The sequence below is a fragment of the Lygodium microphyllum genome, chromosome 1 (assembly GCF_053477565.2).
Source record: "Lygodium microphyllum isolate KBCC chromosome 1, Lygodium_microphyllum_v1.1.10, whole genome shotgun sequence".
Classification (NCBI taxonomy): Eukaryota; Viridiplantae; Streptophyta; class Polypodiopsida; order Schizaeales; family Lygodiaceae; genus Lygodium; species Lygodium microphyllum.
In genome coordinates this window covers 161,815,585-161,834,598 of record NC_141135.1, presented here as the reverse complement: position 1 = coordinate 161,834,598, position 19,014 = coordinate 161,815,585, and the positions used below count along the sequence as shown (strand labels likewise).

General features: G+C 41.9%; 1 protein-coding gene across 1 annotated transcript; it reads right to left on the bottom strand.

Moving 5' to 3' along the window:
• Positions 1–1,593: 1,593 nt before the first annotated feature.
• On the bottom strand, positions 1,594–17,844 carry LOC148041899 (uncharacterized). Its single transcript, XM_087683922.1, has 2 exons — positions 15,783–17,844; positions 1,594–4,575 (listed from the first exon to the last, which is right to left on the bottom strand). The coding sequence occupies exons 1-2, from the start codon at positions 17,199–17,201 to the stop codon at positions 2,332–2,334; spliced, it is 3,663 nt and encodes a 1,220-aa protein (XP_087540048.1). The 5' UTR covers positions 17,202–17,844; the 3' UTR covers positions 1,594–2,331.
• Between the last annotated feature and the right edge of the window lie 1,170 nt (positions 17,845–19,014).

The window sequence follows — 19,014 nt, the reverse complement described above, 5'->3', positions numbered from 1 at the left end:
AGAGAAACTCATCATGCCAAACCTTTGAAGTTGCTTAAGATTTATAGATTCACTAAATGCTTTGGTAACTATCCTAACAAGATCAACTTGGTTTCCCTTGTTAGAAACTATGTATTCTAAATATCTAAATTCAATTTATCCATGATTTCCTCTATTCAATTGTTACCTTTTATTGCATATTCCCAACAATTGTAATGCTTTATATATTACCCTATGTGTTTAGGCTAGGCATTTGCAAGCTATCATCTAGATAAGCTAGAAGCACTTCATGTATGATACAAGGTGCAAAAATGAATTTGCAATGTTGGAAATTCAAAAGCTATCACCTTGGATTCGAAAAAGCCCTTGGTCATACAAAAATCTTTTTATTTTCTTTGGTTTCCCTCTATTAATCGACATTGAACATAACTACATCTAGATGTAAAGGCATGAAATGCCTCGATTATCCGGACTTATTTAGTGAAATGCCTCGATGATCCCAACTTATTTAGTGAAACATATATTCTAAACATAGGGTACACCTAACATTTTTGTTCTGTTCAATAGGTGATAATCTAACGAAACATATATCCTAAGCATAGGATATACCTAAATTTTTTAGTTTTATTCAAAGGATCGTTATATATGCAAAAGTGATATTTTCCTAGATCCATTCTCACCACGTGGTTTGGTTGCCCCTCGACTCTTCAACAAATAAATTATCCCTTGCCACTTGTATAATTACATTCTATTTTAAGGATCTCCTTTGAGGTAATTTAATTGGAGCATCATTAAGAGTACAAATATATTGTTCAATTAGTGTAGAAGCTATAGGAGAGGTGGACATAGTTTCTTCCATATATTTTCTAAGTAAAAATTCTATTTTACCCCTCTTTTCATGTGTAAGGTCTTCTTAACTTGTGAGTAGATGCATCCATTATATTAGCTTGTGAATATCCTAGTAGTGTTAGCTTTTAATGCTCCAGAGCAAATTCTTGCTTTGACCTTAACTAATCAACCTTGACCTAAAGTGAGTATTTTCAAAAGTCATACTAGTATATAGTGTGTGAAAGCAAACATACAAATGGCAATTGACAGTGTCATGAATGTTTAATTTTTATATAATCTTTCACAAGAGGACAAACATTCATGGCCCTAAAAAGTTTGAAGACGTGAACTTCTAAATTTATTTTGTTCAACCTCTTTACAAATGGATGAGTGCACTCTATATCAACAAGCATTGTCGTGTTATTGTTGAGCTTGTGAGTTGCCTTTGTTGTTTCATTGTAGAGGCTTAGATGTGGTTGGTCTACATCATAACTCGTAACTCTTGTGAGGGTTAGTGGGCTTCAATAATTAATTGACCCCTAGCGATTTATGAGATTACTATGTGGACCAAGTACAACATGTCAACCAAGCGGCAACAATGCCCTCTAAAACAATGAATCTTGTGCACCTTTTGCGGCAAAGCAATTATTAATCTTTACTAATACAAATGACCACATTACCTACCCCCAAAAAGAAAAGATGCCAAACTTAAAATACTCTACTCCTGTTAAGGATTTGGAATAATCTACAAAAGTTTTCCATTTTCCCAAATGTACATTTGGAGCCATAACCCAAGATGAGATAAAATCGGTGTCGTCTTGTACGAGAAAACATTTTCTTTAAAATTGTTTTTAAATCTAGGAGAATTTCTCAAGTTGTCACAATGAAACACGAAATCACGCCTATATTTTTCGGGCGGGCGGGCGGGCGGGCGGCTCAGCACATGTGACAAGACTTGGACCAACAGCCTTGAGATGTGAAAATTCCACAACCCCGGGGGGCGAGGCCTCGGTGTCCTTGTTTTACGATACCACCATCACATAAAAAATCCCTTCTCGCGGAAAAAAGAGGAACGCGTGCAACCATCGACAGACTTGATAAACCACCCAAACACAAAACAACAGCCTTGACAAACCCACAAAAGAAGAAAGAACAAGAGACGACCGCAATCAATATAGCCTCCATAGAGCACATCAGATTTAAGGCGCTCTTGTGAAGACAGGTATGCACGCCTCCAAAACCTACTACTATCCTTAACGCTAACAATCACCTCTCTGTGTAGTCAGTCAGTTTTTCACAGCTCAGAGAGCTTCCAGAGTATCCTAACATCTCAACTGAGTAAAATTCCAGCAGTCATAAGCTAAGTATCCAGCTTACTTTTCATTTGGAAGGATCATTACAGGCATGTTTTGAGGCTTTCTTTACACCACAAAATGCTCTAAGGGCTGAAGGGGCATGATTCTGCAATGGGAGGAGTCTATGTGCTTTTTGAGCTGTCAAAAGCAAGTAATTGCTATTCCTATTTCAGTTTTTGCCTGAAAATAAGCTAGTGGGATTCTTCAGTGGAGAGGAGAAGAGTGTATCTGTTGAGAACACAGAAAAGGCAGAGGTGGGGTCAGAGCTTGAGCCAGTCATTAAGAAGCTGGGCTTCGCAAAGAAGCTCTGACAGTTGTGCAATTGCAAAGGGCTTTTTACAGCCATGCCATCCTGCTGTGAAGAACTATCAAGTGCACATGTGCGAGTGATGTCCCCAAAATGATCCCCCCATATGTCATACACGAGTTCACAAGTCTGTCCTGTGCATGTTTCTTTTGGGGTTTCAACGCTGCAAAGCTTTGTTGCTAGCCGACTACTCCCTGGGGCACGAGCATCGGGGGCAATCAGTGAGGTCGAGATGAGAGATGGAGCAATTTTCTCTTCCATCGGTTTACTCTTACATCTTGAACTTCGCTGACCTGCCTGTGGAAATGTTGCTGAAGGAAGTAAGACAGGTTTCTTTGGGATGCTTTCTCCTGCTTTACCTGGTAATGCTTGCTTTGACAGGCCATGCAAAGGAGCTACCTCACAAGTAGTTATTGCTCTTCGTACCACAGCAGCCCAATTCTCTCCAACAGGTTTCATACATCGGTCTTGAAGGCTCTGCATTGTAAGGGGATCCAAAGACATACTTGAGCTTGTTGCCACAATTGCCTTTGGTGACGCCTTATCCATGTTTCCCTTCGAACCAAAACTATGAAGAGGATGATTCTTTGCAGTTGGTGAATGTCTGCTTGGAGCAACCACATCGAGTTGCGACAATGTTCTGTTTGACAGCTCCATGTTCCTCAAAGCAGTTGACTTTTTTGCTCCATTAGAAAATAAAGAACCTATAGATGTTGCCAAGCAGTCAGACCGGAGAAAAGGGCTTGTATAACTAGAAGATAGTGGGGTTGCAGGAGAAGCTGGAGAAGAAGGAGATGAGCTGCCACTTTGACAACCCTTTTCTGCTTCAAGCGTCAACTTCATTAGGTTTTTCTTTCTCTTTCTCCTTTTTGCCCTATCCTTTTCTTTCTGCAAAAGACCTGGAGACTGAGGTTCCTTTTCAGCTTCTAAGGAACGTGTCCCCTTCAAAAGGCTTTTAGTCTTTGAATGGGTCAATACAGGAGACATCACTGGCAGCGCATGTGGTTCCAGATATTGTTGGCAAGATGGGCCATTCTTGCCAACACTACTGTTACTTTTGTAGCATGTTGCATGACAGCCCTCCTGACCTGGGGATGCTGTGTGTGCTGTTTGACAGTAGGGCTCCAAAATATTGTTCTCTGGCATATCAATACTGCAACTTCTGCCAGTGGATGCAGATGCACTGTTTGAACCTTTGCACTCCTCTGCAAGCTCTGCATTCACATTAGAAACCTGGACCCTGACATTAGGGAGAGTCACCTGAGAATCAAACCGCCTGAATAAGGGAATCCCATCATTACCATTTCCAGTAACTTTTGGAATCATGTCATTAACTTTCTGCTTTTGTGGTCGTGCATTCTGGCCTTCACTGTCTTGGAAACTGCTGAATTTGCTGAAAGAAAACTCAAAACTCCTTGAAGGAAGACTGGTTTTAATGCAATGGGCTTGTGATGAAACAGACTGGAAAGAAATTGTGTAGTCACAGAAGTTCTGTGATGTTGCATCAACAATTCGCAATCTCTCTTGTCTAACCATCCTTATGAACAATACAAGGGAAGAAAAGAGCACACAGAGGACCAGCTTGAAAAGTATTTTCTCAAATCTTGATATCGGTAACAATGGATCAGGCAAAGTTGCTTTCAGAAAAAAGCTGGAAGATTTTTGCTGAAAAGTGTTTCGGCTAGGTGCTTCAACCATATGAGGTTGGCATGAAATGACTCCTTCAGTAGGCTGCTCATTGACCTCAGACTTACCATCCACAACAGGTTTTACATCAAAATGGACCAGGCCCAGACCTGTCCCTTTAGAATGAGCTGAAGTAGCTGTTGTCCCCTCGCTTTCAAAGGATGCACTGACTTCATCCTGTTCGTTCTCAATAAAATCTTCAAGAAAGGAGAGAACATTGGAACTTGCACCTCTTTTGCCAGCATTAGACACCTTATCTGTCCAATGCTGATATATCTTTGCAGATTCATTAGTCCTGTCATTCCCATTCCTGCATAAAAGATGAAGTCTCCAGTTGGGGTGTCCAGCAGTTGATTCCTCATCAAAGCAGAAGTACGATCCAAATTGTGTGTTTCTTGCCGCCATACAGCATTTGATGTCCTACAATAAATCCAAGGTGTCAGAACCAAGTGTCACCTGCACCAGCTTAAAATCTCTTGACCCCAAATCAGACATGCAGCTTTAGCTCCAAATCACCACCCACCCACCCCACCCCCCGTGGCCCACCGGCCTCCTTTTTCAAACTATGCGCTACAATTTTGACTCAAAAAAAGCAGCCAGCATGGTGAAATTTTCAATTCACAATTACATTTTGAGACAGCAATGAACACATTATATGCATGATCTACTGATATTTACTTTCAACAGAAATATGAAGTGCTTTCACAAGAAACCATCAGTCTCTACCTCGTTTATTTTTCTTTGAGACTTGCCAAATACGTGAATACTTGGTCAAAGACCGAGGAGAGTAAATACAAAGGAACACACTTCTCCTACAAGCTCTCATCAAACGAAATTAACCACCTACTTCACATGCATTCACAGCAACACTGGTTTGATCAAGATACATGTTGACTTGCCAAGTCTTTTCTTGGCAGATTGGAGGTGAGTTGAGGGTTTGTGTTTATGAGATATGTTGAAAGCGTAGAGGTAGATAGCCAATTTACCAGGTTTTAACACATAATTCAAATACTTTCGAGGAGATCTACTCTTTTCAAAAAATCCCATCACTTACAAGATCAAGAAGACCCATTTAAGCTTCAGTCTCCACCAAAGGGGAATTCCAAGGCTTTAACAAGTCAAAAAGCAAAGGATAAGAAGAAGGGTAAGAAGAAGAAAAAGGACAAGTCCAAGGAGGATGAAACCGGCCCTTCTACTCGGATAGGGTGGTACTAACCTGATTTAACACTAATTATAACAAGTAATTAATTCACATAAATTGAAATGCACATTTTACCACTTTAATATTGCACAATGGACAACTTGTGGGCCCCAAAACTAGCGCCCCTTGTGGTATTTCTTTAGCTTTTATTGCATACGGATGGAGTACAACTGAGATTCTTTGATCCCCTCCACGAATCCAAGTGCTCTTGCTATCAAAATTTAGCCTTCACCCTACTCCTTGAAGACAAATTTAGCCCCAATTGACATTGGCTAGCTGGCCTCTTGAATCTCCTTAAAATTCTTTAATTTCAGCTCTTGGAATTCAAGTCCTAGGCTCTCAATTCTGAGCACACATCCCAAGTGCCTCACAAACCCTAATTTCTATTGTAATTCATTTAATGTTTACAACAAAGATTTCTTAACATCTCCACCTCTAATGACTCAAACTGCTAGAAAATGCTAAGGGGAGTTAAGAAATGGTTGTAGGATAAAAGAGAATATCAAAGAAAGAAATTTCAAACTCCATCACAAGAAAATGGAAGAAATCATTTGCTGCCCTCTCTAGATAGCCATGAACGCCATGAAAGCTGTCTCCACTAATGGAACACACCAAATACGATGGTGTTTGGCTAAAACAATCCTGAAACTGCTGTCACCTAATGATGTAATCTCTTCAAGACATGTCACTAACTCTTGGAGGGTCTCTTGCTAGCTGCAAATGGCCTATCAGCTATTGTGGCAACTATGTTAGCAGCCTTCTCTCTGTCTCTCTTAACTTACACAAGGCTAAAATCACCCCTCTCTCTCTCTCTCTTCTAACCTCAAAAACGTCTTTCCTACTTGCATAGGCAAGCTTTGCCAAATGACAGCCTTCTAATACCATTTTCCAACATTATCCAACTTATTGAGCTAATTTTTAAAATATAAATTCTAAAACATTTTAATAATTATTCTAGTGCCCAAAATAATAATTCGATCAACCAATAACTAAACTGGCTAGGCCAGTTTGTCTCCCAAGCGTCCTTGAGCAATTATTGATCCTTGGACTGGCATTAATTAATTAATTAATGCAATCTCTGATGTCACCACTAACATTAGTGGCCAATAAATTAGTCTAGATCCAACTCTAACACTGGCTACAACTTTTGTCTTTGACACTAGCTAATATCTCGAGGTCTTGGATTTCATATTATGAACTAATTAACTTGCATCTCACATGTGCAAGACACATTAGCACATTTGATTAACTTTTAATCAAATACTAAGTCAATTAATAAAATTTCACGTCCTTGTGACATAGGACACCAATTGTCATAAGTGAGGCAAGACAAGTCATTAGAAGTATTGTATAGAAAAGGGCAAAACGAAGACATAAAGGAGAAGTCCAAAAAGGATTCCAAGCCATTCTGGAGTTACTGGTCCTCCTACATCATTAACGTTGCTCCGCCTCAAGGTGTTGGAGACACCTTACCATTAGATGTTGCATTGGTGGTACCACATGCTCTTGAATGAATCATGGATAGTGGCAGTTTCCACCGCACAACTCCCTCTAAAAAAGGAATTGACCATTTGCATTTCATGCAAGGTTAAGTCTACATTGGTGGAAGTTCTCCCATCTCAATTCGTGGCATAGAGAGATTCAAATTATTCCCAATGGGAGAGATATGCCATGGCAAGGAGAAGCACGATATATATACAAGCGCAAGAACACAATGGCCCTCTCTTTTTGTCTTCTCTTTCTTATTCTCAAACCAAGCTTTGGCATTCTTAGCTCAATCACCTCAACTACGAGTACCTTCCGAAGGCATCTCATGACCATATTATTCAAGGCTTACCAGAGGTCAAAGTGACCAAACGCCTTGTCTATCTTGAATCAAAGGCAAACAATAGTGTGCTGCAATCACAACTAAGGCTTCTCAATAGGGCAAAGTCCCTCTCAAAGCTTGTCTTCACCAACTTATGTGGACTAATGCATCAAGAGTCCCTTAAGGGGACAAATATGTCATGCTTATAATGGATGGCCGTACTAGGTGTTATGGTCATATTTAGCATTTATTGTTGGCCGACCAGCATTAAATACTGGCTGACCTGATCATACGGAGGGTATATTTTTATCCTATATATTCACGCTCCTCCTCTTCACTCAATCACTCATCTACCATCACACGTGTAGAGTCCGTGGAGAAAGGAGCCAATGCTGGTGCCCACGCAACCAGTGACTCGCGATTGTATGCAATTGTCTCGTGTTGGATATATGGATTCTATTTTCCAAGCATACATTTGAGTTCTCATCTATATTGTGTTTTTTAGTGTTCTTTCTTTCTCTTTCTCTTTCTCTTTTGTCTTGTGTTTCAACAATTTATTACAGCATACGTTCATGCTTCCATTGTTCCACTTTTGACATGGTATCAATTTTCAGGCTCTGTCCTGCTATTGTGTTTTCTTTGCTGATTTCAAGTGTCATGAGGACATGTATTTTTGAAACCTCACTTAAAATGTGGATTAATTTTAATCACATGATTAAGTAAATGATGCACATGTGAGATACAATTGGGATTAAAGTTAATTTATGAGCCTAGGACCCGAAGAAATCACGAGATGTCAAAGGCAAAAGTTGTTATAAGTTATGCCGCACAAATACTTGGTGGTATCTAGTGCCAATTGTTGGCCTAGGTCATCCATTTGGCCATAAGTGTCAATTAGTGACACTAGAGAAGTGGCGTTTAATGGTACTTAACGCCAATCTGATCGTCAAAGATGGCGCTGAGACACTCGGGAATGAAAGTTGCCTAGCCAATTTAATTATTGGATAGTCAAATTATTTTTCAGGGCACCGAAATAATTATAAGATTAATTTTTAGTATTTTAAAGCTGAAAATTAATATTTAATTATGAAAAATGCTGGAAAAACAATTTGGGAAGACTGCCAGTTGTAAAAAATGCCCATGCAAGATTGAAAAACGTCTTTAGAGATTGGAGAGAGACATTTTTATAAATTCAGCCTGCAAGAGAGAGGAAGGAAAGGCTGCTGGTCTGATTTGCAGCCATTGGAGGACCTTTTGAGGCAGCCTGAGGCAAAAGAAAACCAATCAATAACAAGAGACAGCATCTACAGGCTATTGCGACAGGGCAACAACAGTAAATGACTAATTTTCTTCAGTTCTTTGCATCTACATGCTGTTGTGGCAGGGCAGCAGTTACACTTGACTGATTTTCAATCATTCTTCGCGACAAAACTCTAAATTTTCTAGGTTTAGCAGCAACCTTGGGAAGCATGCTAGAAATTGGAAGCTCCAAGACTTGGATTCAACAAGGCTGAAGGTGAATTTCAACTGAATTCAAGTGGAGAACTAGCCAGCCATTGAATTTGGAGCATTTCCATCGTCTACAAAGTAGGTGAAGGCCAATTGAGTTTCCAAATCAAGGGGCAAAATAGATTGAAGACTTGTTGGTCACTTTGGACAGCAAGGGGAGTTGAAATACCAAAAGGGATTGGGAGAATCCCATTGTAAGTTAACTTTTTATTCAATAAAGCTAAAGAAATACCGAAAAGGGGCGCCAATTTTGGGGCCAATCGGATGTGCATTGTTCAAGATCAGTAGGTAATTTTGTATTTTCAGATTTGCATTCATTGTTTGCTGCTGTAATTAAGTTATAATCAGGGATTTACCACACTGTCTGAGGAGGAAGGCCGGTTTCATCAGGACTGTTTTCACCATTGCTGATCAGACGACTGTTACTCCAACCAAGCAATCTATTTTTCCTACGTCAGCTGCTCACCTGCCTAGGTGTCAATTCCAGCCTACATTTTGGTGTTTCTGCATCTCCTCCTAACTAGGCATTTGCATTATCATGCCGTTTTTGCTGTTTCAAGCAATTTTTGCTGATTTTTTGACTTTTCGCAACAAATTTCTTCTTGTCTTGGTCAATTTTTTGTAAATACTGCATGTGAACTCTCATTTTCTACAATCTGTGCTTGTGGTTTGGCTATGTTCCCTCTCCAAATACCTTCTTTTCTCTACTTCTCTTTTGGATCCTCTCCCAATGGCTCCTCTATGCATATCCACTGATGATAAGTTACATGGACCTGATTATCTTTCATGGAGTGCTGTGATGAAGGCTTGGTTTATACAGAAGCGGTTATGATACGTGGTTTTCGAAGCTATTGAACATCCTCAACAGCCTTATCCCGTTCCAACAGATTTTGAAAAAGCCAACCATGAGGAAGCATTGCTTACATGGGATTCAAACGATGCACGTGCTTACTCGGCCTTGCTTCGGTGTATTTCCCAAGAAGTTCTACTAGCGGTTACCTCTTGCAAGACATCTTCTGAAGTATGGACGAAGTTGAAACTGATGTATGTGGCCCCTTCCACCATGAGGGCAATTATTCTTTATGGACAACTCCAACAAATTCCGTTCGAGGCCAAAGATACTATCCAATCGTTTCTACTTCGTGTGACCCAAATCCAGGATCAACTTTGACAAATGCAATCTGGCCTTCTAGAGGCCCAACTTATTGGACTCGTACTCTCCAAACTCCCTCTGGTGTTCCATGGAGTGGCGAATGCTTTGAGGGCACAAACATCATCGACTCCTGTCAGTTTCACACATCTGACCTCAATGTTGTCTGAGCATGAGGCATCATTGCGGTTTCAGGGGAGGCTTTCATCAGGTTCTACTGAAACTCTTACAGCTTTAGAGAGGGATTCAAAGAAGTCATCGTCAAAGACCCAATGTTACCATTGTGGGAAGAAATGTCATTTACGGAAGGACTGCAAAGAGTCAAACGACTTTCAGGAAGAAGAAGGAGAAGAAGACGAAGCGAGATGTGGACTCCTCTGACGAGTCATCATGTGCCTTAGACTCAAACTCCGATCAGCCCCTTTCTCAACTGATTTCTAGTGGTGGTGATGATGGCATCCCTAGCGACTCTCTAGTGCCAAAGAGGGAGTGTGGGAGGGTGGTGAGATGGGCCAGGCACACTTCATCTATACATCTATACAAATGCACAAGATCCAAAGAGAGACTTCCCTGACGCATTGATTGAAGTCTGATAGGTTCAAATCCTGGAACTAAGATTGACATTCAAGTTCATGATGGATAGTTTATTTGACAGAGAGCAGGCTTGGCTCCTAGTCTTGAGCTCCCATGAGGGGACACTTTGGCAGTCTTGGCCAAAGACAAGCACGGAATCCATGGTTGTGCATGTTCCAAAGGCATTTTTAACAAGATGATTGTGTATGCTACTAAGAGACATTGGGCCCAACACAAAGATATGCTATGATCTTCTCTATTTTCAAGAGCTGAATTGATCAACCTCAACATCAAGCTCTCTCTGAGGCACCTTGGCAGTGGCTTGATCACCCACTCCTTGGGTATCCATGGTTCTACTTGGTAGTTCAATGTTCTATGGTTTATGATTCATTCTCATTGTACCATTGTATTGTATCATTTCACCCATGATCTAAGAGAGGGCATTAGTGGATATGTCAACTCGTGTGAGTTTGGGCATACAAAGGCTAGGCACATTATTTAGGATATTTTAGGCAATTTTTGTGGTCTTCATTTTGGTCATATTTAGCATTTATTGCTGGCTGACCTAATTATATTTAGGAAATATTTTTGTCCTATATATTCACGCTTCTCCTCGCTCAGTCACTCATCTACTATCACACATGTGGAGACTTTGTGGAGAGAGGAACCAATACTGATGCCCACGCAGCCAGTGACTCACTGTTGTATGCGACTGTCTCGTGTTGAGTATATGGATTCCACTTCCCAAGCATACACTTGAGTTCTCATCTGTACTACATTCTTCGGTGTTCTTTCTTTCACTTTCTCTTTTGCCTTGTGTTTCGATAATTTATTACAGCATATGTTCATGCTTCCATTGTTGCTCCACTTTTGACAGTAGGATCACTTGGATCTATTTTTTGCAAATAAAGTCGCAAGCCCTCTTGAGCTTTTGAGACTGGACAATATTCAAGAGAACCAATCTAGGCGGAGGCTAAAAACAGTCACAATTGATAAAGGTGGGAAAGGCGAGAAATTCACCTCCAACAAAATGGTTCGCTTCTATAGGAAGCGAGGAATCCATTAAGAATTTGCAAACACCAATACCTTGGCCAAGAACATAGCCTTGGAGCGAAAGAACTATTAGCAGTCATGTTTGTCATGCATTGTCATCTCCTACTTGTGAGCCTCAATCAAACAGGGACACTAGGAGCTCTGATATATGTCTATCATGTGCTTTTAACAAAGGAGGCAGCTCATTTTAGAGTGTGAAAATTCTTCAAGTCGAGTTTTCTAAGCATTTCTTGCATTTCCTAGCATGTTCCAACCTATGTTGCCCTATCAATCAATGCCCAACCTCCCTAGCAGTTTTGCACCTACTCTAATGCCACATCAGCATTATTTTTTGCATTTTTTATGCTGCTGACTGCACTAAATGCAATCAGCCAAGGCAAGTACATGTCAAATTGCTGCAATCGGCCAGATTTGGCTGGATTCACCTATTTATAGCTAACTCCTTTGGCTAGTGCAGATTATTCTTCTCTCTTCCTTGGCAAGTGCTCTGTTGGTTGTTGCAGTCTCATCCGTCTTCCATGTGGACAGCAGGCTGGATATTCTTTGTAACTATCGGTGCTGCTGTCATCATTTTAGCCTGACCCGGTGCCCTCACTAACACCTCGGGCTGCATGCAAGGACTGATCGGTTCACTCCTTTGTATTCAGCATTCTTTTTCAATCAATGCAAATCTCTCTCTCTCTCTCTCTCTCTCTCTCTCTCTCTCTCTCTCTCTCTCTCCATTGCCCACTCTCATATGGTAACATCACTGAAGGAGTACACGGGTTTTCCCCAACGAGAGGAGACCCCTCAAGCTGAAAACACAGATTTTCTGTCAACTACCCCTAAAAGCATAGATTTTATGTGTTCTACTACTCTATTCAACATAGGCGGACCATTTACAATCCTCCTATCATGGAGGTGTAGCTGATTTCCACCATTCAAGACCATCTACAGCAAAAATGCAGATTTTTGTGGGTGTTTGCATGTGTTGAAGATGTCTTATCGCTGGTTCAATGGCTTTGATGACTCAGCTGAGTAGTCTTTTCATTCTCCCTCTGAGAGGTAGCATCATCGAGAAGACCGTAGGTCCCAACCCCTTTTGAACAAGAACCCTCTCTTGATAAGTCACACATTTGGAGCAGCCATCTCCTCCTCCCTCTCTCCATGTCTCCCACAAGGCCCGTCCTTTTGGACCTAAGATGCCTATAATGGCACTATCAATACAAATGCCTATTCTTCCTTCTCTTCCCAAAGAAGACCATTTGGACAAATCAAATTATTCGCTTTGGTCCTATGAGGTGGAATGTATTCTTGATACCTTCAATCTTTGGGAGTTTGTTACCCACCTTGTTCCCCACCCCTTGGAGGATCCCAAAGTGGGATCGATGATGGATCGTGGGGCCCTGTGGGATCGGTTCAATTCCAGGGCTAGTAGACCAATTAAGAATTTTGGGTCAAATATACTCTCTATGAGCTTATAGAATTTTGTCCTAGTCCATGTTTGTAGGTTGCGACAAGAAGCATGGACAAAGCTTTTGCTTCTTTGTACCTTCACGAGACATTTGCCCACTTGATACTCTTGAGAAGAAATCACGAATGCTCACTATTAACGACTCTCCTTCCAAGAAGGATCATATCAATAGATCAAAGAACATACAGGATGAGTTTTCTTCCTTCAGCGAGATAGTCTATTTAGAAGATATAGCCATAATTCTCTCAACTCCACTACCATCTCCGAAATACAATGTCTTCTACACCAAGCTTCTTACATTGAGGACACACAAGACTCTTCTATGGGAGGAACTTGCCCTGCTTGTCTTGGAGCATGATGAGCATCTTGAAAGAGGTAGCCAATGGGTCCAAATCCACAAAAGCTTTTATTGCAAATATTGGAGGGGAAAAGACAGAGGAGGAGAAACCCAAGGCCAAGCCCAAGAAGGATACACACGAGCGTTCTTCGAGCTTTGACACAAATTCAAAGAAGCCTCGATGCCCACACTATGGGAAGGGGACCCATCCTAAGGAAAAGTATTGAAAGAAGTACCCTTACCTTCATTTAGAAGGGAAGGATGGAACTACACCATCCAGGCTGTCCTCTACATCTACACCAACTGTTACCCATGAGTCCATGTTTCTTCATATCCATGTGTTGGAGAAGCCTTCTTCCATGGTTGACTTGCCTTCAAAGAACCCTTGGCTCATAGAGCTTCGTGCTTCAAGTCATATGACTCCCCGAGATGATATGCTCCAAGATCTTCGTCCATTTTAGGGTTTAGTCACTATTGGTGACATTTATTCAGTACCTATTAGTGGTGTTAGTTCTTTGCCGTTATTGCCAAATTGTTCCTTGCGCTCCATTTTGAAAGTCCTACACGTTCTGGACTTGGGCTTTCCACTTCTCTCAATTTATGGCCTTACTAGACTTGATACTTGAGTTGTCTTCACCGAGCAAGCCATGTGTATTGAGGATTCTTCTTCCAAAGGTGTTTAAGCAATTGGTTGGTAAGAGCGTGGGCTCTACTCGCTCCATTCCCCTTCTCATATGCAAGGTCATTATGGCAATTGTCTATTGCTACACCCATTCTTGCTTGTGCACCAGTCAAGTGGTAACCTTCCAAAAGCAAATTTCAGTATTAATTAATTATTTTCCAAAAATTAAATTTCTAAAAGATTTTAATTATTCATTTGACCTTGCCCATTAACTAGCTAGTGCCCATCCACCTTTAATGAGTTAACCCCTCTAGAACTTTAAGTTGTTTCCAACTTTAATTAGTCTTACACTATTACTTTATTGATTAATGCCTAGTCCTAATGTCACCACAGGACTTTTTAAATGCCAAGTTAATGTCTTAAGCCCAAACTGACACTAGATACCCACAAGTACTTCACATGTGCACAACTTAATAATGTCACAAAGCATTAAAAATACATGTCCCCATGACAACATGTATGGCCACGATTCAAACAATGCTTGCCATTGCCAACCATAGGAGATGGCCAATCTACCATCTAGATGTAAAGCCTACATTCTTGAACGAGGACTTAGAGAAAATTTATGCACAACAACATTCTTGGTTTTCTTAGAATGGAGAGGGGTGCAAGTTGAAGTCTCTTTATGGCCTTAAGTAGGCTCCTCGAGCATGGAACCAGAAAATAGATACCTTTTCTTTGAGAGAGGTTTGGGTGTTGGAGGCTAAACTCTAATCTGGATTTATACATCCACACCATGGCTACTAAGGATACAATGTTTGTGCTAGATGTAGATGATCTCATTCTACAAGGGGCCACAAACAAATGGTGTGACAAACTAAGGATGCCTTGATATCTAGGTCATGAAATATGGCAAACTGAGAAGGGAGACCTTTCTCTCTCAACAATGTTAAGTGCAAGAGCTCTTGGCTACCTTTGAGGTGACTGCGTGGCCATCCTATCTCTACTCCTATGGATCCTAAAAGGAATATTTCAATCTACAAAGATTCATCAACTATTGATGCCAGCTATCAAGAACTTATTGAATCCTTGAATTGGTTAATATTCAAATTGATTAATATTCAAATTGATCTTTGTTTTCTAGTAGGTCTACTTGTAGGGTGAGTCGATGAGCCCAAGAAAACTCATCGGTTGACTACTATGAGGATTCTTGGATTCATAAAGAGTACCCTTAACCTTGGCCTATTCTATCCCGCAAGTCTTTGGTGATGCTTGGATGGGTAGATTTCAACCCGACCAATGGTGTTGATCTTTGGAGATCGATTACTAGTTACTAATTCTTACTTGGTATGTGTGCTATCTCTAGGAGTGGCAAGAAGCAACCAATGGTAACCGTATCCTCTACGAAGGCCCAATACAAAGGGAGCCACGACATCAACTACTACATGTGAGACTATGTGGTTTCAAAGACTATAGGGAGAGCTTGGCTGTCCTCACAACCATGCCACTCCACTCCTATGTGACAACCAAAGCTACATAGCCATTGTGTGCAAAACTCGATGTTCCTTGCACAAACAAAGCATACAGAGATGCAATAACATTTAAGTTAGGATAAGATCTTCGATAGCACAATCACTATGAAGTATTGTAAGACAAAAAAAGGGTATTTGAAACTTCCCCACTCACCACAGTTTGACAACAACATTCGTGAATTAGCATTTCCACATGGATGTAACACCATGTGTCGCCCATTGAGCACAACTTACACAAGTTGCTCATAGCAACAAAGACATTGTTTGCTTCATATTACTAGAAAAGGAGGGGAAAAAAAACCACAAACAAGAAGGAACCTGACTTAAGAAATCTTAAGCTCAAAAAACATAACTTACTCTACTTGCACACAAAGTGTCATAGGTGTTTACTTGGGAATAGGTGGGCAATGTTTGGGAACCCTCGCGGGAAACCAAGCCACTTGGAGAGCTCACCCATCCACCCTTTACTAAAGCTTGCCGAATAACCCTTGATGTGAGCTCCTCGCAAGAATGATTTGTACCAGCCTGATCAGTTGCACCAGAAAGTGGCAAGGAGGTTATCTTGCACATTCCAAGTTTGATTCTTGCATCTGTTGATACACCGGTGTCCATGCTTGTGAAGCCTGAACAAAATCCTGCACCCGTGTTAACCAGCTCTTCCTCATTTAACAGTGCATTCAACACTTCACTCCGACCAGAGGAGCAGCAGCCTTCCCAGAAATAAGTTCCAACTGCATGTTCTTTCTCTTGCAGAGGAAGCTGCAGCTCAAGGACAGTCACTCTGCAATGTGAAAGCGCTTCCTGCCCGCGTCCTCTAGCCGTTGAAATAATCATTGTGATACCCTTCGAGCCCACATCTGAACCTGATGACACAGAAATCTTTCTCCTGTGGGCAGCTTCCTCCCTTTTTGGTGGACAGGATTGAACCCTTTCTGCAGTATCGTCAACCAGATGAGGCTCCTTGCACGGGTTAAGCAGGGAGGACAAATGCTGCCCTTTCAAGTTTTTAACCAACATGATATTTCCAAAGGGTACTTGGATCACGTCGCCTTGTGTATTGGCACCTGTGGCAGGAACAAAGATCGGCATGATTTCCAGAGGAGTTGCAGCTCCTTTACTGAGCTGTGTGTCAGCAGTAAAGGGCTTTAAGGTAACACCTCCTGAATAAACTGGGTTGACCGGAGTCAAAAGTTCCGTAGAACCAGAAAACTGTGGTTGAGAACCCCAACTTGGTGAATCACTGTGCTGAAGCTTCTTTTCTGAAGGAGATATGTGGCGCAACAACCGATGAACATGCTGCGCATGCGACTCAGAAGCCTGCAGGCAATGTGCCATGCAGAAAATGTGCACAAACTTGGCAGTGGAGCACAGCCTGAATTCCTCGTTTTTTTTTAAAACGGCAACCCCTACTGCGAGAACTGTAACGGGATCAGAGCCTGTCGTGTCCCGAGCAACATCGGTTGACTTTGAAGTTCCACCAGGCGGCGGTCCCTTCTGCATAAGGGTGCTCCCGCCCAATTTTGTAATAAGAGCTGATGACTCTGACAGCTTGCCAGAGTCTATAAACATATTCTCTGCTGATGCACTGATTTCATTAAGATAAGTAACGCTTGTCACAGAGAGGTGAGGCCCACCGGTGATACAATTTATACAAATGGTGAGCACCATGAAGCAACACAAGACGAGGAGGGTTGTGGCAAAGCTCGGAGGCATCCAGTTGGACGCGTGGCGGAACCTGCGCATCAATCCCCATGGCGACGTCACGACTGGGGCGTTCCTTGACAGGGGGCCACTACGGGACAGCCTCATGAGAACCGCAGCAGTCTATATCCTTATGTATGTACACAAAACGATATTATGCTCTACCAGGGGAGGTTGGCATCCTCTGGAAAGAAGTCTTGAAAACCCTTGTAGAGCAGCGTAAGTGTGTGAGGAAGGATGCTCTGACCTGCTCGACAGAGAGGCTGGGCAGCAGCCGCGTGGTGAAGAAAAATAAGGGTACAAGGGGGCGGGGGTGCCTTGAAAAGGGACAAAAGGTCAGAGTGCTGCTGGGAGGAGGAAGAAGAAGAAGAAGGAGAATAATAGAGAGAAAGAAGGGAGAGATGCTGCGGTTGCGGAGGTGGAGCCTGCAGGAGAAGGCATAAAGAAAAGGGAAAAAGAGAAAGAAAGAGCGCGCGCAGGCCACAGAGAGAGAGAGAGAGAGAGAGAGAGAGAGAGAGCTGGTCGTAAGAAGCTAGTCTGCCATAGCTACAGGGACGAGGGGGAGGAGAGGCCGAGGACGAAGACGCTTCATCATCAGTAGGTACAATGGTGAGGTTATTTTAAACGGGAAGAGGCCCCCCCCCCTCTCTCTCTCTCCCTCCCTTTCTCTCTCTCCACTCTGTCTCTCTGTCGCTCTCTTCTGGTTGGGCAGGCAGGCAAGCCACAGAGAGAGGGAGAGAGAGAGAGCCTAGAGAAATGTGTGTCGCCGGGCCGTCGTCGTTGCTTAATGGCCCCTTTTCTTTATCGCGACAAATCACTAGACGCATCCTAAACTCGAGATTAGGGTATATCGTTTTCTGGTTTTTTCCGCTTTGTTTTTGCCTGCCGATTTATGAAGAGAAATGGGACAGGGTCAAATTTCAATCCAGGAGGAAGATTTTGGGGACGTGCGAAACCGCCCCCCCCCCCCCCAATTTCCAAACCCCCAAAACCCCCCCGGCCCCCGCCCCAGTCGCCCTTTCCGGGTGTTTTACCGAAGCTCTGGCCTCCTTAATTAATTTCGTATTACGCAACATCCCTTAATTTTATTTTCTTTTTCTTTTTAGTTTTGCGAGATTCCGGCCACGGAAGGCTACGAATGCAGTCGGGCCGTCTATCCTTTTCCCCGGTACATCTCCGCCCTCTAAATCTACGGAAATTGTTTGTTTTCTATTTTTTTGGCCATTTTTGCTCACAACCTCCCATAAATAATATCTCTATAAAAGTATTTGCTGTTTTTTCGATTTTTAATTGTTTTTTTAAATTACGATTCTATCAGATTCTGGCGAAGAACAAATTTGTTTCCATTCCAACCGGTCAAAACAAGGACACGTTTTCCTTCAAAACCAATCAAAAATAAGGTCAAGCTTTCAAAAGTAGCCAAATTTTCCACTCAAATCTACATCAAACGTCCTTTTTTTATAAGGAAAAAAAAACCACTTAGGATTTTGCCCCCCCCCCCCCCCCCCCCCCTCCCCCAAATTATTTTAAGGTATGGACACTCCAAGGTACTCTAGGAATCCAATCGATAACAACCATACTATACAAAGTTTTCTCTGAGCTCCTTCGACTTTTTACTTCTCATTACTAGTTCGAGGTCTCCTCTGTAAAAGTTCCGGTGTGAACTTCCCTCCATGGAAGGACCCTCCTAGTTTGAAAGCTTCCTTGAGAGCTTCCATGCCCCCTCAACGTCTTTGGCTTCCCTATCCCTTCTTCATTTGTGTGTGGTTGCCTTAACATGATGGTGAGCCCCCACCCATATCTTTTTTAAGGCCTCTAAAAGCTCATGTCCACCATAACTACTAAAGGGTCATGCCATACACAAGTATTAACTAGACTTTTTCCAAAATTCAGTAAGTAAATCTATCACCTTTTATGGAAA

Coding starts and splice junctions, on each gene's coding strand:
- LOC148041899 (XM_087683922.1), bottom strand. CDS start 17,201: ATGAGGCTGTCCCGTAGTGGCCCCCTGTCAAGGAACGCCCCAGTCGTG. Junction 4,576..15,782: donor CATTGCCCACCTATTCCCAA/GTAAACACCTAT, acceptor GATTTATTGTAG/GACATCAAATGCTGTATGGC.